Source organism: Lygodium microphyllum, chromosome 4 (assembly GCF_053477565.2).
Source record: "Lygodium microphyllum isolate KBCC chromosome 4, Lygodium_microphyllum_v1.1.10, whole genome shotgun sequence".
Lineage (NCBI taxonomy): Eukaryota > Viridiplantae > Streptophyta > Polypodiopsida > Schizaeales > Lygodiaceae > Lygodium > Lygodium microphyllum.
In genome coordinates, this window is record NC_141138.1 from 15,312,145 (window position 1) to 15,336,639 (window position 24,495).

The 24,495-nt window shown below is 43.2% G+C and overlaps 1 protein-coding gene across 2 annotated transcripts in view; it reads right to left on the reverse strand.

The window, feature by feature from the left end:
* LOC148036823 (uncharacterized) overlaps positions 1–24,495 on the reverse strand; it is a 63,864-nt gene that overhangs the window by 28,441 nt on the left and 10,928 nt on the right. Inside the window, exons 2-7 of one of the 2 annotated variants that reach the window (XM_087675724.1) lie at positions 12,604–12,841; positions 12,291–12,481; positions 11,896–12,131; positions 11,402–11,454; positions 11,211–11,326; positions 11,015–11,122 (exon numbers count right to left, since the gene is read on the reverse strand). In XM_087675724.1, coding sequence (XP_087531850.1) covers positions 11,015–11,122; positions 11,211–11,326; positions 11,402–11,454; positions 11,896–12,131; positions 12,291–12,481; positions 12,604–12,841 — 942 coding nt within the window. Of the gene's footprint in view, positions 1–11,014; positions 11,123–11,210; positions 11,455–11,895; positions 12,132–12,290; positions 12,482–12,603; positions 12,842–24,495 lie in introns of both variants that reach the window. The other variant, XM_087675723.1, reaches the window with a different exon arrangement.

Below are 24,495 nucleotides of genomic sequence, written 5' to 3' on the forward strand. Positions count from 1 at the left end.
CATTTGAGTCTTATTGTTTAATCTCCATGCTCATTTGTTGAGCTTGACATTCCACCATAGAAGTCCACCAAGCAAAGTTGAGAGCGACCATGCTCAATGGCAAGAACACCATAGAGTTTCTTCTTGTAGTGAGACTTCAACAAAACATTTGGAGCGCGCCAACCAATGTGATGGAAAAAAATCTTCATGTTGATGTAGATCTGCCAAACTTCAACTTTAGAGTGATTAATCCTCCAAGTGAGAGGCCAAGCATAGATGGCTATGTTAGGAGTTGTGTTTGTCATGCACAGTCACCTCTTGGCTATGAGCCTCAATTTGAGTCAAAAGGGGATATTAGAAGCTATGACCTTCAGTCTATCAGGTGTTTTAACAGAGGAGGCAAATCTTTCTAGAGGAGCATGCATTGTAGTGCTCTAGTGCATTTCTTTTTCAGTTAGGTTTTAGGCATGTCCACATTGGCTGCGTAGTTTCTAGCCTCTGCATTGCTTTTTCTACAAGTTTGGACTGCGTTTATATTGGCCAAGATGGGGCGACCTGATCGTTTATTGGCAATCAGCATATGTTTGATTGTTTTGTTTAGTATTTATGTATGCTATAGGAGTAGGTTGGCCAGATTTAGCTGATTTTTGCAATATATGTTCAGCCCCCACAATTGGCTGGTCATTCTGTCTTGCAAGTTTCAGCACACTCTGATGTATGCTATATATGCTCTTCTCCGTCTTCTAGTGCTGACTTCCATCATCAGCCTGATCTAGTATCCTCATTGATGCCTTGGGCCGCATGTAGGGACTGATCAGTCCTCATTATATTCAGCTTTCTTTCAAAGTCTAGTGCATATTTTCTCCTTCCATTCTCCTCTTTCATTGCAGTCCTTCTCTTCCCTTCTCTCTCCCTATTCGTGTTTCTTCTTCCTTTGCGCACTATCACACAATATCATCGCTGAAGTGAGGACTTAGAGGTTCTACAAAGAGAAGACCATTCTCAGTTTGCTTTTTGGATCAGATCTATGGCAAAGAATGCAGATTTTCTACATTGTTTGGGCCATCTACAAGTGCGTGGGGCAACTATAACTTCCTTTTGCAAGGTTTAGCTGATTTTCTTTTCATTCGGCATCTCGACACCAAAACACAAATTTTCCTAGTGTGTTTGCAGATTTTCAGATATGGATTACTACCATTTGATGGATTACTAGTGTGTTTGCAGGTTTTCAGAGATGGATTACTACCATTTGATGCTTTTGATGATTCTGAAGAGGAGCTTCTCCCTTCTTCTTCTGATCGATAGTCACACTAGTCAAATTGTCGCAAAGAGCAACAAAAAGTTCGACATTCAGAGTCTTGTTCTCACTCTGTTAGGTTGAGAAGATCCCCCCCACCCCTTGTTTTTTCCTCCATATTTCCTTCCTGGTCCTTACCTTCAGCCCTTCAAGTGCCTATGCTTCCTTCCTTACCCAAAGAAGATCGACTGGATGGGTCAAACTATTCCCTTTGGTCATGTAAAGTGGAGTGCATCCTTGATACCCTTGATCTTTGGAATTTTATTACCACCCCTATTCCCCATCTCGTGGAGAATCCATGAATCGGTCTGTGATGGACCAAGCCACTCAATGAGATCAGCTCAACTCTAGAGCCTGGTTTGTCCTTTTCATGAGGCTACAGGATTTTGTCCTCGTCTATGTGTGCAGACTTCGAACTACAACAGAAGAGTGGACAAAGTTACCCTCTCTCTACCATCGAAAGATCTTTGCCTACCGCATCACCCTAGAGAAGAAACTTTGGATGCTCTCATTTGATGATTCCCCTCCTATGATGGAGCACATTAACCAAATAAGGAAATGTAGGATGAGCTTGCATCCCTAGGTTGGACAATATCTTCAGAGAATATGGTGATAATTATTCTTGCTCATCTACCATCTCCCAAGTACAATATTTTCTACCCGAGTCTATTGACCTCTCGGGTATGGGAGACTATTCTTTGGGAGGAGTTAGCACCACTTGTTGTGGATCATGAAGAGTGTCTTAAGGAGATTGGAGCTTGTGGATCCGGCTCTACAAAATCTTTTATGTAAGTTCAGGAGGAGGCAACAAGAAGAAGCATCCCACCCTAAATTAGCTAGGTCATCGGATAAAGGGTGAACGGTGGCTGCCTAGTGGCCTACCAAGACTACAAAGGCAATGATTATCTTACCAAGGGAGTCCAAGTGGTCACCCCAGAGAAGCCAAGGCATTAGACAAAGGATGTACGTCGGCTACCCAGTGGCCTACCAAGTCCTGCAAAGGTAGATGGAATCACAATGAACTTTTAATTAAAAAAATCGTTGTTTCAAAAAGGGGAGTGGCCGTCGATTAAGTAATGGATGGGAGACAAGTAACCAGTTCCAAGGGCTTTCATAAAATAAATAGGCTATCCCTATTACTATTGGATATCAATGATGGAGTAATAGACTAGAGAAATGTGCAACAAATATGGGGGGTATGTGGAGAGGCAAAAAAAAGTGTGTCAAAAATCAAGCTAGTGAGGCTAAGCAAGCAAGGGAGTTGCCATGTGCAATGGTGTGAATATGGTGAGTCTAGCGTCGATTACTCAAAAAGACCGAAAAGGGATAAATGCACACAAATGCATGTTTATAGAACAGAATGCCGATGCACTAGAGTTATGCAAGAGGCAATGCAAGTTTGATCATGCTCATGCAAAACGCTATGCAACAATGCCACCAACACAATGCCCTCACAAATGAATTGTTCACTTGCCCAAGTGTCTTTTTACAATCATGTCATCTTGATAGTGTGGATGAAGATATAATGTTCAAAATATTCAATAAATACAATGACTGAATTCATAGCAACTAAGAAACATGTTTCTTTCAGTTTGAATTTTACGAAACATTTTTTAGAGTAAAAAACGTGGGGTTTTTTTTTTTTTTTGAGTTGGAACCGAAAACATGGTTTTTTTTTAACAAAAGTTGTTGGGCAATGTGAAACATGATGATGATGATGTGTAATGACTCGTAAGGGCTCAAGATTTTGGATGAGAGACTAATTGTTTTGTGATTTTGTTTAGTTATTGGACTTTGTGAATCTAGTATCTATTATTATCTTAAGAGTTGATTATTATACAACTTTAGTCTCATTTATGAGTTATTTATGATATATCATAACTCATTCTCGATTTTCACATTTTCTTAGTTTGTTTTGAAATGAGAATCATGATGTTGCAACTTGACTCAGTCCATATTGTAGATATGCTATTTACATTTTTATTTCAATTTTCTTTGTATGATATATATGAATCATAATGTTTGAGTTTTAAACCATAGTATAGCTTATCCAAAGACTAACTTTGACATAAGTGACAAGTCCATAATGGATCATGGATATGTAACTTATTATTCTTAATTGACTCTATTATCACTCAAGCTCAATTGGCCATTCTTTGTTTAAGAGAGAGTTCCATAGAGGTTTAAAACCTCTTTTCCTAGTCAAAACTATGAAAAATCCCTGTATAAAAAAACTCGTGTTTCTTATTTTACCCCCTCTTGAAAGAAACCTTTTTTTGTAAGTAAAATGTGGCTAATTATATTACACAGAAGGTTGATTACAATGAAGTGCACATGCTCAACAGACTAGCTGGAGCTGATGCAAATCACAAATCCATCACGTACACAAGCCTCTCAAGGCAGTCTGGGGGGGATGGGGGCAAGAAGCCATGTAGGGGGAGTGTATTGCCATTTGGGGCTGCCCGCTTATATCGTGAAGAACAAGTCATGCCCCCCCCAAGTGAGCAAAAAGTGAAGACGGAGCTTCTGACAAGCTTGAGACTCGCCTTGCACCTAGTCCCAACGGCCGTGGCGGGAGTGGATGATGGAGGTCCAAAGTCGCATATACTGAAAGGCACTCCCCGCCAAAAACCACATGATAGCGTGCCTTCCAAATGTGTCATCCTATAAGACTCCCTATGATCTCCCATACCTCTAAGCGCTTTGCTGTGGGCTCCAATACTTGGCGGTTGGGTAAAGCCTCCAAGCCGACCACTGCACAAGACCCAGCCTGAATGAGAAAAAATGTATCCTGCATCCGAGCCTCATACAAAAGGTGACGCCCCTGGCTAATTGCTTGCCAACAAAAAGCCCCCCACGAGATATATCCAAGGTTGGGTCAATCTTCTCTCCCTTTAGCTCAATCTTCTCTCCCTTCCTATTCTTATAGTTGGTATCAGAGCTGTGTTTAGCTCAATCTTCTCTCCCTGTGTTTAGCTCTGCTCTAGCCTTAACCTGGTCAGTTGATGTTTGCATCAGAGGTTGCCATCTGCTCTTGGAGTCCCCTCAGCTGCCCCGGCTTGTATCAGCGGCCTGCAGTCTGCGCCACCCAACCCCGTCAGTAATCTCCTAAGCTCCGCTAGCTGCGCCGCCCTGCAGCCTATAACAGACGCCCGTGAGCCCACCAACACCAGAGTCGCCGCCTCAGCCTCGACCTGCAATCTGCACACCTAGTCAGCCAGTGCCACCTCCACAAGCACCATCCTAGTGCTTGCTTGTCAGCCATCTGCACGGCAGCTCCACCAGCTGCGTCGCCCTGCAGCTTGTGCCCTGCGCTTCGTCCAGCTGCGTCGCCTGCCTGCTCTCCTGCAATTTGGGCATCGCCTGTAACTTGCGCCCATCTACCCACATTGACCTCTGGTCTCCAGCGCACCACCAGCACAGGCCTTCACATTGACCTCTAGTTACTGCTTATCAGCTCAAAATTGGAGGTACAAGTTTTTTTATTTTGAATTCAGATTTACTTTTGGGGAAGGGGCTTTTGCCCGAGCAGGCACTATTAGGTTCAATATGTGTCTCGGACACGATTATTGCAGAGATTTCTTGGCAAATCAGTCAGGAAATTTGGGGCTTTTGGGTATTGAGCAGACATTGGTACATGTAGTACAGCTCCAGTCTGAAATAGACTAATTTTGAGAATTTTGGGACAATAAATATTGGGGCTTTTGCATCTACAGTGCTGCTGAGCATTTATTGCACCTTGGACTGCATGCATTTCAGACATTTTTGACAGTGTGCTTCAATTTACTAATTACAGCAAGATACTTGTTGTAATTTCTGGAAATTCTAAGATTAACAGGTTGGTCTAGCTTGAGACATTGCTCTTTTGCTCTCTGATCAGCATTGTTTGGCCTCGCAAATCAAGGAGATGATGCATTTACCTTCCAAGGAGGATAGGTTGGATGCTAACAACTATTCTCTGGTCCTTCATGATGAAGAATGTGCTAATTGTGAAGAATCTTTGGGATTATGTCAGCGGTAAAGAAGTTAGGCCCGGAGTTGTGGCTCCTACTACTACTCCTCTAGGAAAACCTGGACAAGAAGCAACTCAGCCTGCTCCAACTCAGCCACTTCCCTAGAGATCAGCAGCACAAAAGGCATGGGATACACGGGATTCACAAGCTTTGTCGCCGATTGCATTGGCAGTTCAACGGTCTATTATCCCTCACATTCGGTCTACAACTTCTTCACGAGAAGCTTGGCTGACCTTGAAGCAGATGTTTGCTGGAAAGAATGAGACCCGCATCTCTTTCTTGAAGAAAGAGCTTGAGACAATGAAGATGGATGAGGATGATTCTATGCAAGATCACCTAAATACAATTCACAACTTGCATGAGCAGCTTATGAATGTTGATGAGTTTTACTCAGATGCACAGTTGATATCTACTACCTTAAATTCATTGCCACCCTCGTACTTGGCCTTTCATACGGCCTTAAACCTCACCATGAGGATTGCCCCACAACCACTTACTTTCCTTCAGCTAGTCAATTTGCTCTTAGAGAAGGAGCAGACACGAAAGAACAGCAGTGTGGATGTTATAGCCTCTGAGCAAGCTTTTATGGCACCACAAAAGGGCAAGGGTAGGCAAGCAAAGAATACTCCGCAGAGCTTTGGGACTTCAGCCACTTCACAGGGCAATAAGAAACAAGGGGGCACACAAGCCAAGAAGGTTAAGTGCCACTATTGCAAGAAGCCAGACCAATACATCACTGAGTGTAGAAAGTGCATAGCCAAGGAGAAGGAGTCGGGGATGTTTGTTTCTGATGCATCTTCCACTACTACTGAGTCAGCGTCCTTTGTTGCAAATAGAGACTATTGTTTTTATATATGCAATTATGACTCTTCTTGGGCTGATAGAGCATTTAGCTCTACTGACGATGCAGACACATGGTTTTTTGACAGTGGTGCATCTAGGCACATCACATCTTGTAGAGATTTATTTGCTTTTGTTATTGCAGCCCCGGTTGGCAAGTCTGTACAGTGTGCCAACAATGTATCATACCCTGTTAGAGGTATTAGGGAGATTGTGCTGACATCCATTGATGGCTCTATTCTCCACTTACAGAATGCCTTGTTCGTGCTAGGTATAAAGAAGAATTTGTTATCTATTTCTTCTTTGGCACAGTGTGGTTTGTAGGTCACCTTTGATGATAACTGATGCATGGTGAGAGATAAGGAACACATGACTTTGGTTTTGATTGGCACTCTATGTCATGGGTTATATGAGTTGGATACTCTTTCAATTGATCAGTTGGCCTATTTAGCATCCACTCTTACTCCTACTATGCTACAAGCGGAGTTATGGCATGCTCACATGGGGCATGTAAACTATGGTAGCTTGATGCTTTTGCAGCATACACAGATGCTTGATGGATTACCTCTCTTGGAGAGAACTCCTGAGCACTTATACGAGGGATGTATTTTGGGAAAAATGCATCAGTTTTCGTTTCCCCATGATGTTGCTTTTAGAGCCATTGCCATGTTACATATGTATGTGGCCCTATGCAGACCAAGTCATTGGGTGGCTATTACTATTTCATCACTTTTATTGATGACTTTACTCACTTTTGTTGGGTCTCCTCTTTAGTAAAAAAGTTAGAAGTGTATGATGCATTTTTGGTTTTTCTAGCACTTGTTGAAAACCAATCTGGCTGTAGGGTGAAGACTCTTCGTTCGGACCGAGGGGGAGAATACATGTCCTCTATGCTGAATTCTTTTTTAAAGTAGAAGGGCATTGTTCATCAATACACTACAGCTTACACTCCACAACACAATGGGGTTGCAGAGAAGAAAAATCGGTCACTCATGAAGATGGCTAGATGTATGCTGAAAACAAAGAGCTTGCCACAAAGTTTTTGGATGGAAGTAGTTATATGTGCTTGCCACGTCTTGAATAGATGCCCCACCAAAGCATTAAAGAATATCACACCTTTTGAGGCTTGGAACAGCCAAAAACCTGCTGTTGGGCGATTTTTGTACTTTTTGGGTATCTTGCATATGCACACATTCCCAAGGTACTTAGAAAAAAGTTGTATAACAAGGCTATCAAATGCATTTTTGTGGGGTACAGCAATGAGAGCAAAGGATATAGATATATGATCCCATCTCTAAAAAGGTATTTGTCAGTAGGGATGTGGTTTTCGATGAAAATTTAGAATTATCCCTTGATGGTTTTGATGCATATCAGGCTGCCAATGATGTATTTGAAGGGTTGCTGCCCATTTCATTTGGTGATACAACTGGAGTTTCAGCAAGTGAACTTAATGTTCAAGTAGCTACTCCATTGGATAATGCAGAAAATCAGCCCATGGCTGATCTAAATATTCAGCAAGGTGCTAAATCTGAAATTCAATAAGAGCTTGTGCACAGTTAGGAGGCTAGACAAATGCCTAGATGGTATTTACAGTCTATGAAAGAGTCATTTGGATGCTCCTTTTGTTGGATGTACTAGAAGGCAAGCTCGTATGCATGATGGTGCACATACAATGGAGTTTGTTATGGCAGCACATACAATTGATGATGAGGAGCCTGAATGTTTTGAGGATGCACAACATAGTGTGCATTGGATGGCAACAATGCAAGCTGAGTTTGATTCCATCATAAAGAATCAAACATGGGATTTAGTGTCTTTGCTATTGGGAAGAAAGTCATTGGAACAAAATGGGTCTATAAGCTAAAAAGGAATGCAGATGGATCCATTGACAAATATAGAGCCACACTTGTAGCCAAGGGCTATTCACAGAAGAAAGGCATTGACTATGAGGAGACATTTGCTCCTATATCCCGCATGACTACCATTAGACCTATGGTTGCTTTCGTTGTCCATTATAGATGGACTGTGCATCAGCTAGATATAAAGACTGTATTTTTACATGGGGAACTTCATGAAGAAGTGTATGTACAGCAGCCCATTGGTTTTGCAGTTGAGGGATCCGAACACTTGGTCTGTAAGCTGAAAAAGGCTTGATATGACTTGAAACAAGCTCCTCCAGCTTGGTATGCGAAGATTGAAGCCTTTTTACTCAGTCAAGGGTTCATAAACAGCTCATCAAAGTCTATCCTTTACGTATGTAAAGAGGGGGAATCCTTGTTGATCATTTGTCTATATGTTGATGATCTTTTACTTACAGGGACACATGCTGATCAAATTTTAGCATTCAAACAAAATTTACAGCAAACTTTTGAGATGTCAGATTTAGGGTCTTTGCACTATTACTTGGGCATTCAATTCATTCATGATGCTAAAGGCATTGGTTTATCACAATCGAGATACATTGGTAAACTTCTTGAGAGGTTTGGCTTACAGGATTGCAAGCCAGTTTGTATACCAATGGAACCTAGACTGAAGTTGTCATTGCATGATGACAGTGACTTGTTTGATATCCACACATATGCTCCAGCAGTTGGATGCCTTATCTACCTATGCAACACCAGACTGGACATACAGTTTGCAGTTTCAGCCCTGAGTAGACATATGCATCACCCACGCATGTCACATTGACAAGCTGTCAAGCGTGTTTTCCATTACTTGTAGGGCACTAGGACTCTTGGATTGCTTTATGCCAAGAGGGAACCACTGCACTTACACGCTTACAGTGATTCTAATTGGGCTAGTGATTATGATTCTTGTCACTCCACTAGTGGCAATTGTTTCTTTCGTGGCTCATCTTGCATTTCTTGGCTTAGCAAGAAACAATCCACTGTTGCCACATCGTCATGTGAAGCTGAATACAAGGTAGCTTTCACTACCACAGTAGAATGCACATAGCTTAGGCGCTTGCTAGCTGATCTGGATGTATTTGTCACGGAACCTACTCCTTTGTTCACTGACAATCAAAATACCATTGCAGTGTCACGGAACCTAGTGTTTCATGCATGCACGAAACACATTGAGATCCATTATCACTTTGTCAGAGAGAGGCTACATGCAAGAGATATCAACCTTGTCTATTGTCCTACCACTAGTAATGTGGCAGACATCTTCACCAAAGCTCTTCCTCGTGACAAATTTGAAGCATTTCGCAATGCTTTAAATTTGATCTCTTGTGGTGGATGACCCTTCTATTTTAATCACTTTTCGCTCCAAGGGGATTTCTTGGGTTTCACTCACACCTATGCTCACAGAGGAGTGTCGGTGATCTTCAGTAGGACACTGGGGCACTTTTTACTCTTCGTACGAGAGGTTTTTCCCGCCAGATTTATTCCCTTTATTTTATGTGCCTATGTTACACAATTTTGGGCACTTAGAACACCCTCTTACAACCCTAAAGTTGAATGGTTGTACTTTGTACTCGCACCTTACACTACAGATTACTGCATTCGGTGTCATGCTCTCACACTCTACACTCTCTACTCCACTCTCAGTTGAGCTTCAATCCCTTCCTGGGCTATGCATTCCTTTTCTAGAGAGAATTAGTTGGCCCCAATTATTTAATGGGCGACTAGTTATTTTATGCATTTCTTGGGTAGCCAATCTATATTTTAAGGCCTCTAGATGCTAGCTGACCTAATCTCGTCATTTGCCTATTTATAGGTTGGGCTTCCTCCTCTGTATCATTGTCAACATACTCAATTACTTGCAGTTCTTATTGGAGAGAGGAAGCCAATGCCAATGCCCACTCAACCGGTGACTCACTATTGTATTTGACTATCTCATGTCTTGGTATCTGGATTCCATTTCTCAAGTAGTCTTCTGAGTTCTCTCTTTGCAGTGTTCTCTTTCCTTGCAATCTCACTTTCTTTCTTGTGTTGTGCAGTCTATTACAGCAGGTTTACATGCTTCTATCATTGCACCCACTTCAGACATGGTATTGAACATCCGCGTTAGATCTGATCTGAATGATAGAGGCATGGATGTTAGACTGCCCATAAATAGGCATAGGATGCATGAATAGGCCGTCCTGATGCCTAAAAGAATGGTGTTGGCCAAAACTGGCAATCCAGCTGCCCATGTGACCAAAAACAAATTGCACTCCTCTGATCATAAGTGTGTAGTGTGAACAGCCTTAAGTGGATAAGTGGCAAATGCACTCTAATCTCCACCTAATGTGCCTGAAATGAAGAAGACAAACACACAAGAATAAAGGACAGACTAAGATGGTGATAGAGCTCAAAAAGTACTCATGTGACTCAGACTGAGGCTGACAAGCATGAGATACACAGAAGACAATGTAGAACATGCCTATTAATTGCTACTGCTCTATAGCCTTTGCATCTCACTATTTAGATGTACCAAGGGGCCTCACCATGACGAATATATGCTATCATGTTGTAGAAAGAAAAGCAACTTTGTCGGCTGATTTTTCTGCTCAAAAATCTTCAGTCAATCATGCTGGCAACTATGTGCGATGATATGAAAACAAAGATGTAAGGAAATTGGATTATCACTTGAAAGTTGTCTTAGTCTCTCTTAGGGGAAAAATTCCAAGTCGCCCTCATTCAAGTCACTCAATACAAAATTGGAAAGAGAGTTGTGTCCAATTCAATGGTCTAGAGCACCATCTAAGAGCAATTCCATGTGTCTGGAAGATATACATTGGAGTGTCCTCTTTCATCACCTCTATTAGTTCACGCTTGTTGAATTGGGCAATTACATACATTAACGATATGTATATACACTACCATAGAAGGAAAGGAGTAAACATATCATGTTTTTAGAAGGTCGAAAGTGGAAACTCAAAAATGTGTATGAGGCATACCTGATCAAAAATGGATACTGGAATAGCAAGTGTTGCACATGCATTTGGAGTATCCACAATACCTGAGACACGGCCCTCACATGGGCAAGCTGATAGAAGAATATATGCCTATAAATTGATAAATGTGAGTGCTTGAAACAGCTAGTATAAAAAATCTATCACACAGCACACAATTTTTTCCAGAAATGGTCCCCACCTGCTCCTTGGTATAGCCAAATTTAGCTAGATAGTCGATGGCATTGAGGACTGCCCTCTTGTAAGCCACAGTGGCATCAAGATAATGTTGCCTCCCTTTCTCATCAACACTAACCCCTTCAAACACTAACCATTCTGAAAATCGTGGCTCTATAGGCCCGATTTCAAAAATCGGATTTACATTCAACTTACTTGGCCCAAATGGTGTAAGATAATGTTCCATTCCACTACGAAGAATTTCACATCTGCAAAAAAATCTCCCAATGTGAATGTTCATACTTCATAGCTCTAATATAAGAAAGAAGCTATTATACAACCCAGTCTGGGACTTTAAATAAGCAAGGTGGAAAACCAACCACTTCAAACAAGAAATGTCAAGTGCACAACAGAACATTTTAGTTTCATATGTTTGTGGGTACTGACACAGAGTTTTAGGAGCCTCACAATTTCAAGGGCATGAAACTGTGGCTTTGACTCTGCGCTTGCAGTTTCTAAGCCCACATAGCTCCCATACCCCCGCCCCCCCTTTCTCAGGGAAAAAAAAAGAAAGGAAAGACAAAAAACCCACTTAATCTAATTTCACAAAAATGAGAATACTTTTATCACACTAGCCTGTTTAAAAGAGAGAAGCCTAACTGCAACTGTTTAACACATGGAGGGTGAACATGATGCTGCAAGATTCATACTCGAGCTCCAAGAATCCACTCATTTCAATTGCACCACAGTAGGCTATTTCACCATCACCCTGTGAAAAATGCATGTCTCCCATGCTTAGATTAGCACCTTCAACAAACACTGGTAAATACACCGTCGATCCCCGGCTGAGGTTTTTGATGTCACAGTTGCCACCATTCTCACGGCCAGGTATTGTCCTTGCAGCCTCAGCTGCTATTCTCTCCCACTCAGGTGTGCCTTTTTCAATCTATGATAAGAATAGAAGTCTCATTTTCACATGCAGGGTAAGAAGTTAGTAGAAGTAACCATCTCAAATTTTTTATATCAAACAGGCAAGATTTTTTCCATTAAGGTCTCAAATTCCTGGGGAACCAGACCACATGCTTTCCATAACATGTAAACCAACCTTCCCAAGAAGGGCCCCATTTGATGTTGGCAAGGCAGCTAGTGGCCGTGTATGCATGACCTTGGCAAGTGAGAAAGACTCTAGACCTCTCTCTACCAATGCCCTCTCCCTGTCATTCCAAATGTCAAGAAGCTCTTTGGAGGGTGCAGTGCCAATGAGACCAGGATGAGGGATTCCGGGAAAGCGCACACCTGAAGGAGACACAAAAGCCTTCACCAATGGAGCAAAGATTCCAGTATTCTGAGAAGAGGATTTTTGCAAAACAAAAGTTACCCATTGAGTTTCACACATAACACTGGACTAGTATAAACACCTGGAATATGCCGAGAAGAAGCATAGATGCCCTCTAAATACCAAATAGCCTTAGCTGCAGCAGGAAAATGATCGGTCAAAAACCCACCACCATTTTCTCGATCAAAAATGGCAGTGTAGCCCCATTCATGACCTGGAAGGGGCCCCATGTTACAAATCTCAACCTTCAGCAGATCACCAGGTTGAGCAGGTCTGCCTTCTAAATCAGTGATTCTAATTGGGCCACTAAGATAATGCACCTGAAATTTCAACAACTGCATAGTTATCAAACCGGTCCTTGTGACAAATTGTTCCTGAAAGGATTTGTGTCTATATTTTAAGACAGCTGCAACCTTCAAGCATGCCACATTAGGGCTAACTACCGCCCTTTCTCACTCACAGCTAGAGGTGCCCTTAATCAGTTGTTTTTTGTTGAGCCATGAAATGCATACATCACCAGAAAAAAAAAATCCCCGAGACACTTAGGTGCTTTAACAGCCTGCCCAAGCACTGCCCATAAAAGCATGCAAGGTAACACTGGAGCCTCCAGGGAAATGCAGCCCAGAAATTAGCTTACAATTAAGGCACATTAGACTACTTGTCAATGCTCGATACATACGCTGTGCATAATCTGCCCAACTAAGGCATTGCATGCTGAGTATCTAATCCTGTTATCGCATTAAAGCAGCCCATTGATGAAGCTAAGAATTTTTTTTTAAAGAACCACCAGGACCCTCAAATGAATACCTATATGCAGTTTCACAAGTCCAGGTCTAGTTAGCTGTTGCCAAACTTAAAGAGTGGAATTATTTGTCCAATATACATGGGCGGTCACCACGTGGCCCTGTGCAGCAGACCTAACAGTGTCCGACAAAAATTTGTTTACCAAATCTTTCTTCCATTTTGCACATCACCATTTCCAAACAAGAACAGCTATTGTGCCAGCAAAAACATTTTTCTGAGTGTGAATGCATAATGCATTAAATATGATATTTGGACAAGACAGCAATGCATCAAACTTAGGATAAAGTTATTCCCTCTTACACCCCCCTGCCCCCCCCTCAAAACCCAAAAAAAAGGAACCACTTAAAACCCACATGAGTTTTCAGCCATATCCACCCACAACTTGAAGCATCCAAACACATTTCATATCTCCTTGATATAAGACACATGATCTTAAAAACCAAGGTCAAAAAAGAGAGATTTAGATCAAATGTCATAGTGAGGATACACCAAGGTTTGCAGAGAAAACACAAAATGTAATTGTGTATGAACACTACTAACACTATGAACTTAGACAAAACTCAAATGGAGGAGAAGGAGAATGAATGATCAAAGCTGAATCAAGACTCAATTAACAAACCAAGTATGTGAGGTGAATACATTTAATGCCCAAGGAGCAAAGGGCTGTCTAATAGCCATTTTCTCTCCTGGAATGGAGTGAGGGAGAGTTGTGGTATCATTCTCTAGAATGGAGCTTGAGTGCGATAGACCACCAATACTCCATGCCAGATGCTGATGAAGAAATTGGAGCAACAACAATGCGGAATTATGCTCGACTACACACTATTGTTTCCAACTAGATGTGGGTGCTATCTGGGGTAGCAAGAAGCAACCGACTATTGCCCTATCTTCAACAGAAGCGGAGTACGGAGCAGCATCTTCTACCACTTGTGAGACATTATGGCTTCCAAGATTGTTAGGTGAGCTTGGCCGTTCACAGCTCGAGCTACGAAACTTCTATGTGACAATGAGAGTTGCATAGCCTTGGTGTGGAATCCAATATTTCATGTGAGGATGAAGCACATCGAGATCCAATATCACTTCACCCATGAGAAGAACTTGGACAGGACTCTTGATGTGGAGTATTTTAAGATAGAGGATAATTTGATGGACTTGTTTACCAAATCACTTTCTCAGACCCTTCTTCATCAGCATTCTAGATCCTCAAGCCTCATGCCACATCCCACATCTCGGAGGGGTGTTATCAATTTAGGGCCTAGGCACCTCCAAGGCGGGCACCAGCTTCGGCATGCAGCAACGAGCAGTCAGACAGGCACCAGGTCATGCCAAGTAGCACTACATGCAAAATGGACAAGATCGCGCGCAGTGGGCAGGTCTAGGGACCTAGCCTATGTAGGCCCCACAGAACCTTGGTGTTCAACACTTAGTAGCGCAGGTTGAGAGGGCTGATATACTCACAGGCCTGTACATATTCTTCCCTTGTATTTTCGGTATTCAGTGTTCTTCAGCAATCAGCATTCTACTATCCCTTTCTCTCTCTCTTCTCTCTGTGTTTTGCATTCATGTTCAGTCCAGTCATACGCTTCTGCATCGCTGCACTCTAACAGGTGGAACCTACGGGATCGATGGTAGCCTAATAGATGAGGCAAAGGGGAGATGACGAAGATGACCTTGCTCAAAAGAAGGAAAATGAAGCTGATGAAGCCTACACTCTTGACAACCTGTCCAAAGAATGGCTCCTAACATAGCATCCTTTGTAAAGATGGCCTGCTCGATTAAGATAACCAATTGGATAAGGCCATGAACAAAGAGGAGATGGATGCCCAAATCCATAATACGAAGGACTTCCACTACTTCTTTCTTGGCCATGAGAGATGGAAAAGGAAAAGGGGAATTTTCCTCTCACAATAGCAATATATTCAAATATTGTTGGCTACTTTCCAGATGGGCTTCAATCACACATGCTACATTTCGTTTCAAGGATGATGTTATTCACAATGATGTAGATGTGAGAGTGCGCAACGGAAGAGAATCATGAACACAAAGAGATAAGCAAAGGAGAAGAGAAAGCAGAAAGAGAAGAGAAATCTGCATTGAACAATAAGAAAAGATGAATACAAGGAGGACTGATGTCAATCCCTGCACGCAACCCAAGGTGTCAATGAGGGCACTAGATCATGGCAACATCGGAAGATGGAGTATCCAAATGTTGAAGTATGTTGGAGCCTGCAAAACAAAATATGAATGATAGCCAACTGGAAGTGGCTATATATAGCCAAATATGCCGTATACTGGCCGACCTGCATAAAATGCTGATATGGCAGCAATAAACCCTAAACACTAATCAGGAAATGTCGATGTGGTAGATCATAGCCATCTGCACAGGTGCCAGAAATGGCAAGAAATGCACACAAATCCAACTAGGAGAAGAAATGCATGCTCTAGAATGAGCTGCCTCCACTATCAAAACACATGACAAACTTGTCAGAGTTCCTAATGTTCCCATCTGACTCAAACTAAAGGGTCATTGGTAGGAGAAGACAAAGCATGACAAACATGACTACTAACAATAGAGTTATTCATGATTATGTAGAGATTAGTTCATTGGTTGAGGTCACTTGTATTCATCACATTAAGAGCATGATTTCATTTCCATAAGGTTAGTAGATTAGTCTACTCATGAGTGAGTGTGAGTGTGATTTAGTGGGTTGGGCACAAGACGTTATTCATGTATTTTTTTGGTGCCTATTTTTATTATTTCTTTGTCATTATTTTATGGCTGACTAGCATTTATTATTATTTTATTTTTTGTCCAACTTGATCCAGATATTGGCATATTTTTTGGCTATTTAGTCAGTGGCTCCCTCCTCCTCGGTCATTTTATCACTTGCAATATTTCCAGAGCAAGTCTTGTTCGAGAGAGGAAGCTGGTGCCAGTGCCCATATAGCCAATCTTGTTGGAGAGAGAAAGCCGATGCTAATGCCTATACAACCAATGACTCACTATTGTACACGACTATCTCATGTTTGGTATATGGATTCCATTTACCAAGCATATTTCTGAGTTCTCTCTTTACAATGTTCTTGTGCTCTCTCTTTTCTCTTGTGTTGTGCAGTCCATTACAACAACCTTCTATGCTTACATTGTTGCACCCACTTTTGACATGGTATTAGACGTCTGTGTTCAAGCTCTAGGTGTTGTTGAAACCGGCCTGTTCACTGGAAAGGGCGATAGTGTACAACCAAAAATATATAAATGCTTTCACCCAATTCACAGTCACCCACTTTACCTAAACTTAAAGACACAGAACCAAGAAGAAATACAGGAAGCTAGAATGCTCCTGTTGCGACACAGACACCCTGTTGGCCCCTAAGCCAGGCGCCCCTTGCGGTATTTCTTTATTCATTAACAAAGGGATAATCCCACAATAACCTGCCTACAAGCTGTCCCTGTACAAAGTGGAGAAAGAAACACAATTCCAACCCGATTTGGACACCATAACGGCAGTACAACTTGATCTGGTCATTATCCCTACTCAATAGGTGCCTCCATACACCTAACCACACTCAATGAAGTGCCTGGTAAGAAATTCAGCACGCTGAATTTTTTGGTTTTTGTCTTTAAACTGCTCCAAAATACATGTACAGTGTCCCTGGACCTTCCTTGAAGCTTCTGGAGCAAATAGACACCAAAAATGTTCAAAAACCTAGACCTGCAAAAATATACAGCAGGCTGTAATTTCCTGTTTTGGGCCCTGTTTTACCTGCCAATCACTTGTGTGCATAGCCAGTGGGCTCCCGCACCTTATGGGCCACTTGCCCTTTGAATCCTACAAGATTTCACGCGAGAAATCTCAGGAAAACAGCGTTTTCCACACAAGTATCTGCTTGGAAATGCAATTAGCAAACCCTGTACCTGTTCAAGAGGCTCTTGCCTCAGCAATTATGCATAAACCCACAACACTGTACATGATCCATCTGATCAGCCCACAACACTGTACATAATCCATCTGCTCAGATAAGGAGAGAGTGACCTAGGAGGAGCAAGACATGTCCTTATTTACTTATAAAATATGACAAAACCAGTTATGACAAAGATGTTGTGAAGTACATGAGTCAGAGATGAAGAAGTACCCTCCATAGCTGATGTATTTGCAGCAATCTGCCCTCAGCCCCATGAGTTCCATGCTTCAATCTGCCCCTCATGCATTGAAACTCGTTTTTGTGCTGCTCTCTCTCTCTTTTGGGAATTTATGCCCAAATTGTGACACATGGCATACACGTAACAATTTTCCTGTTTAAACCTTTCGGTCTAAAATTCTCTATGATTGGTGCAAAATTTGACCTCGGCACAGACCAGAGAATTAATCCTCGTGCAAAAAAGAAAATAATGTCGCGAACAGATTCTGGGGTGCAAAAATAGTAACTCCCTAAATTTTAGGAGCTGCTTCCATTGCATCCCCACTAGTCTTCTGACCATCTTTACAGACTATGGCTACATCCAAATTTGCAATGTAGCTCAACTGAAAGTGAATTTCCACTGATAACCCCACATGGACTAATCTCTTGCAGATTTGTCCATCTTCACTTTGAACTAGTCTCTTCCAGGCTAGTTCTTCAACACACTTGTCCACATACACTTTCACAAGTCTCTTCCAGGCTTGTCAATCTACAGTGCCATCAGTCTCTTCCAGACTTGTATTGGACCTTAATTGTCCAGTCTTGACTCGCTGGACATTCCTGTCCGTTTCACATATTGGCCATGCAACTCAGGCGTTTAGATTTCAAGAGGGATCCTTCCAAAAAGAAAAACCAAATAAAGTAGTAATTAAAAAATCAGCAAAAAGATAATAGTTGTCACAGTCTTGTGACATACCTCTCTCCCGAAATCGCAAACGTCCTCGTTTGCATGAATGTCATACATACTTCCAGCTAACCTAGTGAACTTACACTTGGCACTACATGTACAACACATACATGCTATCAGCTAACATTGTGTACTGAACACACTGTTAACACATGTATGTTCATGCCGCATAGGTACTTGGTGGTATCTGGTGCCAGTTGTTGGCCTAGTTCGTTTATTTGGCCATAAGTGTCACTTGATGACACTAGAGAAGGGACGTTTAATGGTACCTAACGCCAATCTGATGGTCAAAGATGACGCAGAGACACTCGGGAGTGAAAGATGCTTGGCCAATTTAATTATCGGCTAGTCAGCTTATTTTTCAAGGCACCAAAATAATTATTAGATTAATTTTCAATATTTAAAGGCTGAAAATTAATATTGAATTATGGATAATGTTGGAAAAAACATTTGGGAAGGCTGCCACTTGTCAAAAATGCCCGTGTAAGACTGAAAAACGTCTTTAGAGGTTGGAGAGAGGCATTTTTAGTGTATTCAACTTGCAAGAGAGAGGGGGGAGATGTTGGTCTGATTTCCAACCATTGGAGGACCTTCTGAGGCAGCTAGGGGCTAGAGAAAGCCAATCAACAGCGCAGGTGACAGCATCTACAAGCTATTGAGATAAGGCAGCAGCAGTAAGTGACTGATTTTCTTCAAATCTTTGCATCTTCAAGCTGTTGTGGCAGGGCAGCAGCTGCATTTGACTGATTTTCAATCATTCTTTGCGACAAAACTTTGAATTTTCTCTCTCTACAGCTTTCTCTCTCATCTCCCAGCCATTTCACAGCCTTGCTTTAAAGATCTTAGCATTTGGACCCTTGGAGGTTGAGAAATTGCAAATTTCTCTGCTGTAAACACTAATTTACAGCAAAAATTAGGGTTTAGCAGCAATCTCGGAAAGCGCGTTAAAAATTGAAAGCTCTAAGACTTGGACTTTTCAAGGCTGAAGGTGAATTTCAACTAAATACAGGTGGAGGACTAGCCAGCCATTGAATTTGGGACATTTCCATCATCTATGAAGTGGGTGAAGGCCAATTAAGTGCCCAAATCAAGAGGCAAATCAGATTGAAGACTTGCTGGTCACTTTGGACAGCAAGGGGAGTTTGGATTGCGAAAGGGATTGGGAGAATCCCATTGTAAATCAACTTTTTCTTCAATAAAGCTAAATAAATACCGAAAGGGGCACCAATTATGGGGCCAATCGAGTGTGCATTGTCCAAGATCAGTAGGTTAATTTGTATTTTCAGATTTGCATTTATTGTTTGCTGCTGTAATTAAGTTGTAATCAGGGATTTACCACCCATCCACGGAAGGAAGATCACTTACATTATGCACAAACTCATGGTATTGATTATAAGGAGACTTTTGCTCCGATGGCTAAAATGACCACTATAAGGGCTATTATAGCAATGGTTGCATCAAAAGGTTGGATCATGCATCAAATGGAAGTTAAGAATGCTTTCTTGCACAGAGTTGCAAGAGGAAGTTTATGTGGAGTAACCTCTTGTTATGTAGATGAGAATCATCCAAATTATATATGTAGACCTCATAAGGCCTTGTATGGTCTGAAACAAGCACCCAAGACATGGCATGACAAGATTATAAAGTACCTTGTTAGCATTGGATTTTGCAAAGCACAAGCTGATCACTCACTCTACGTCTATGAGAGTGACGCAAGTATTATGGTTTTTACTATATATATGGGTGATTTGATCAATGTGGGTGATAGTGAGACAAAGATTGACCATGTGAAGGGTCTCCTCAAGACTAAATTTAAGATTAGGGATTTGAAAAAGTTGTGTTATTATCTCGGCGTAGAGATAATCAAGACTCCAAAGGGTATATGATTGTCACAAAGACAATATGTGTTGGATATGTTGAAGAAATATAGTATGGCTGATTGCAAACCTATTTCTATATCTTTGGATGTTAATGCTAAGCTTAATGTATATGAGGGTGACTTAATTGAGGATGTCACTATATATCGGAAGATTGTGGGCAGTCTTATCTATTTGATGATCACTAGGCCAGACCTAAACTACACAATCGGTTTGGAGAGTTAGTTTATATAGCTTTCGCAAAAGCCACATTTTAATGCATTGCGGTACACATCGTACTCTATCAAGTCCACATTGAAACCATGCCTTATTCTATAGTACAAGTGTACCATTGGACTTGCATGGTTACACAAATGTAGATAGGGCTAGTAGTATTTCAAACAGGTCTACCAGTGGTTTTATGTTTTCCTTTGGCAGTGCTGCTATTACCTGGAGCAACGAGAAACAACCGACAGTGGTCTATCTAGTATAGAGACAGAGTACAGAGATGCTGTAATTGCAGCATGTGAGGTAGCTTGGTTACGCAAGCTACTTGGTTTAGGGATGTACGTGAATAAGAAGGTTATCATTTCCTGTGATAACCTTAGTAGCATTCAATTGGCTAGGAACCCAATGTATCATGTGCAGACCAAACACGTAGAGATCCATTGCGATTTCATTCGGGAGCGGGTTTAGACAAAGATATTGACTTGGTTTCCGTCAACACACAGGATCAAGCTGCTCACATTTTCACCAAGGCTTTGGGAGCTAAGAAGCTTCAATGCTTCAAAACTATACTTAGTTCACGAGCTCATGCTGAGCTCGAGAGGAAGTGTTGAGATGTCGAGCTCTACCCGAGTTGGCATCCACTATGCGCCTTGGTGATGTGGCAAGTTATTATTCATTGGCATGTTAGGTGACCGACATGAGGATACACCAATGATTCTACAGTTAGACTACACCTACATAGTCCATCCTTGATTATGGCACAGTCCAACCCTGCACGCTGTGCAAAACCCTTGGCAACAAGCCTAGCCTTATGCTTGTCCAGGGAGCCATCTGCAAGATACTTGGTCTTAAAGACCCATTTCACACCAATCACCTTCCGTTTCGCGGGACGCGGAACAAGCTCCCACGTATGGTTTCGCTCGATGGAATCGAGCTCGGCCGACATAGCCTGTCTCCAAATATCCTGTGCAAGAGCCTCCTCCACAGTGGAAGGCTTGGAATCCTGAAGAATCTGAGACATAAGAGCATAGTTCACACATAGTGAACTGTCCCGCTGGGCCTGTAAACGTGCTGATCGACGTGGACCTGAAGAAGAAGCAGGAAAGTGAGTAACACCTGAATCCTGCATGAGCCGGCGATACCATAAAGGAATCCTGAGAGACTCCTGCTGCTGTGAGGGAGACTGGGGGGTCTCCGAAACCTATAAAGCACCCAAATCGGAGAGGGACTCCCCCTCACCGAGTGAAGGTAGATCCTCCGCATCTGAAGAAGGCTGTATATCCCGTAAAGATCCCGAAGTAGCGGTAGAAGAGCTCGTAGTAGACGAAGGCACATCCACCAAAGGGGAAAGGGAAGCCGAAGGAGGAGGAATAGGGGGGGTGCTAAGGGGCATCCTGGAAGGAAGGGAAGGGAGAGAAGGTGGGGGGGGGTCTGTCGATGATGAAGAAACATCTGTAATAGAACCATCAATCGGATCCTCAGAGGCCGAAGCCTCATCAAAGATCACATCCCTGCTCACCTCAACCGTCCGCGTCGTCGGGTCATAGAGCCGATATCCCTTCGTGGTCGTACTATAACCAACGAAGATAAGCTTTCGCGACTTAGAGTCGAACTTCGTCTTCCTCTTCTTCTTGTCCACATGGACAAAAGCATCGCACCCAAAGATGCAAAAATGGGACACGGAAGGCTTCTTTCCAAAGAAAGCCTCATACGGAGTCATGTCCTGTAATGCCGAAGTCGGAGAGCGGTTGCAAATATGCACCGCTGTAGCCACCGCCTCACCCCAAAGGAAATGAGGAAGACTCCTATGCTCCAGCATAGATCGGGCCATCTCAATCATGGTCCGATTCGCACGCTCCACCACACCATTCTCTGATGGTGTGTTCGGATGGGAATACTCCACCCGAATACCATGATCCCTGCAAAACTGAGAGAAAAGGTGAGAAGTGAACTCGCCACCGTGATCAGCTCGAACACCACGAACCTTGGAAGTTGTTTGGGTCTCCACAAACACCTACCACTCACAGAAACGGGAGTACGTCTCGCTCTCGTACTCCAAGAAATAAGGCCACACATAACGACTAAAGTCGTCCACAATCAGCATCAAATACTTGGCCTTCCCAAGGGAGGCCGTGCCCATAGGTCCGCAAAGGTCGGTATGAACCAATTCAAGCGGAGAAGTAGCCCGCCTAGAAGCAACCTGCGGGTGAGGCTGCCGGTGCTGCTTGCCCCTCAAGCAGCTAGAGCACAAAGTGTGAAGAGGAGGGAAATCAAGAAGTCCCTCCACCATCTTCCTCCTAGAAGCCCGGCAAAGAGAATCGAGGTTCAAATGACCATACCGAGCATGCCAAAGCAGCCCAAGCTCATGGGAAGTCTGCGCAGCCAAGGCTGTGAGCGTATAAAGCCCACCCTCCTGTGTACCTGTCCAAAGAGCATCACCTGTAGAAGCATCCTCCACTGTGACTGCATCCTGAGTAAAAATGACTCGGGTACCTAACTGAGTAAGGCCATGCACAAATAATAGGTTAAAACCCAAATCAGGGACATAGAGAACTTTGGTGGAGGAAGACCGCTTGTCAAAAAACATAGGTAAAGTCCCCACGCCTCAAACAGGAACTGTAGAATTGTCACCAATGGTGACTGTACCCCCTCTGGAACGAAGATCCTGAAGCCAATCCTGACGGAAGGTCATATGTGAAGATGCTCCACTGTCGACGAGCCAAGGCTTCTCCTGTGTGGTAGAAGCTAGGGCAGTGTCTTCCTCAACAAAGACATGCACAAACGCAGATTCTGTTGTGGCTGGGGCCGCCTTCGAGTCCTTCTCCTTAGGCTTCAAATGGGGACACTTCTGCCAACACTTCTCCTCGGGATGAGTGCCCTTCCCACAATGGGGACACTTGGGCTTCTTCTCCTTCGCATCCTTCTTGTTCTCCTCCTTCTTGTCCTTTGCCTTCTCCTTCTTTTGTTTCTTCTTCTTGCCACCACCTGTGCCGGCCGTAAATGCCTTGGTGGAGCCACTGGCTCCCACCTCGTTGAGTCGCTCGTCATGCTCCAAGACAAGCGGGGAAAGCTCCTCCCATAGGAGTGTCTCACGGGTCCTCGAAGTGATGAGGCTGGTGTAGAAGACATCATAACGGGGTGATGGCAGCTGAGTCAACAGAATCATCGCCATATCCTCAGACGATATCAGACGACCAAGAGAGGCTAGCTCGCCTCGCATATCCTCCATCTTCGTGATGTGCTCCTTCATGGAAGAAGAACCATCAAGACTGAGCATCCGCAACTTCTTCTCCAGGGAAATCTTGTGAGCAAATGTCTTGTGCTGATACAAAGACGCAAGCTTTGTCCACACTTCCGCCGCGGTCTGTAACTTGTGAACATGTACAAGAACAGAATCATGGAAACTCATAAAAAGAAAGGAACGGGCTCGAGAGTTGAGCCTATCCCATAAGGCTGCACGGTCCATAGAGGTGCCATCGGACGAATCCACGAGGGGTCGGTCGATGGGCGAAGAAACAAGCTCCCAAAGGTCAAAGGTATCAAGGATGCAAGCCACCTTGCATGACCATAGGGAGTAGTTGGAACCATCCAACTTATCTTCCTTCGGAAAGGAAGGGAGAATCGGCACCTGTATAGAGGGAATCAAGGAAGGCATCCGCACATCTGAAGCAGTCTTCACTGAAGAAACCTTCGCAGTAGATGGAACCCTCTGAGATGCATGGACTGAAGAAGGACGAGTGCGAGGAGGTTCTTCCCGATGTCGAACTTCACGATAATCCCGCCTCCGCTCAGAGGAATGATGAGAGAGAAGCTCATCCTCTGAGTCTTCAAAGCCTGAAAACTGGTAAGACATCTTCCAATCTGCAAAATACCAAAGAAAGTTGTGCCGCTGTCGAAATAGGACCAGCAATGTGGTCACCAACCACCAAGACGCAGGCAGAGAGTGCCTACAAACACCTGGATCTGCAAAACGCAAAGAGAACTGATGTCGAACACCAAAGAAGAGACCACCAGCACCAGGAAACAGCCCGGACAGAGGTCTCCAGCAGGAAAAGTGCCGCCTGAGGTGGAAGCGACCTACAGAACAGCAAAACACAGCCTGTAGGGAGGTCGCCCAGCAGCAGGAGGGGCAGCCTGGTGGAAAACGCAGGGTTGCTGCGTCGCTGGATGACATGGCAGCCTCTGCAGTCAGCGTGGGCAGCAAAACGCAGGCTGAACA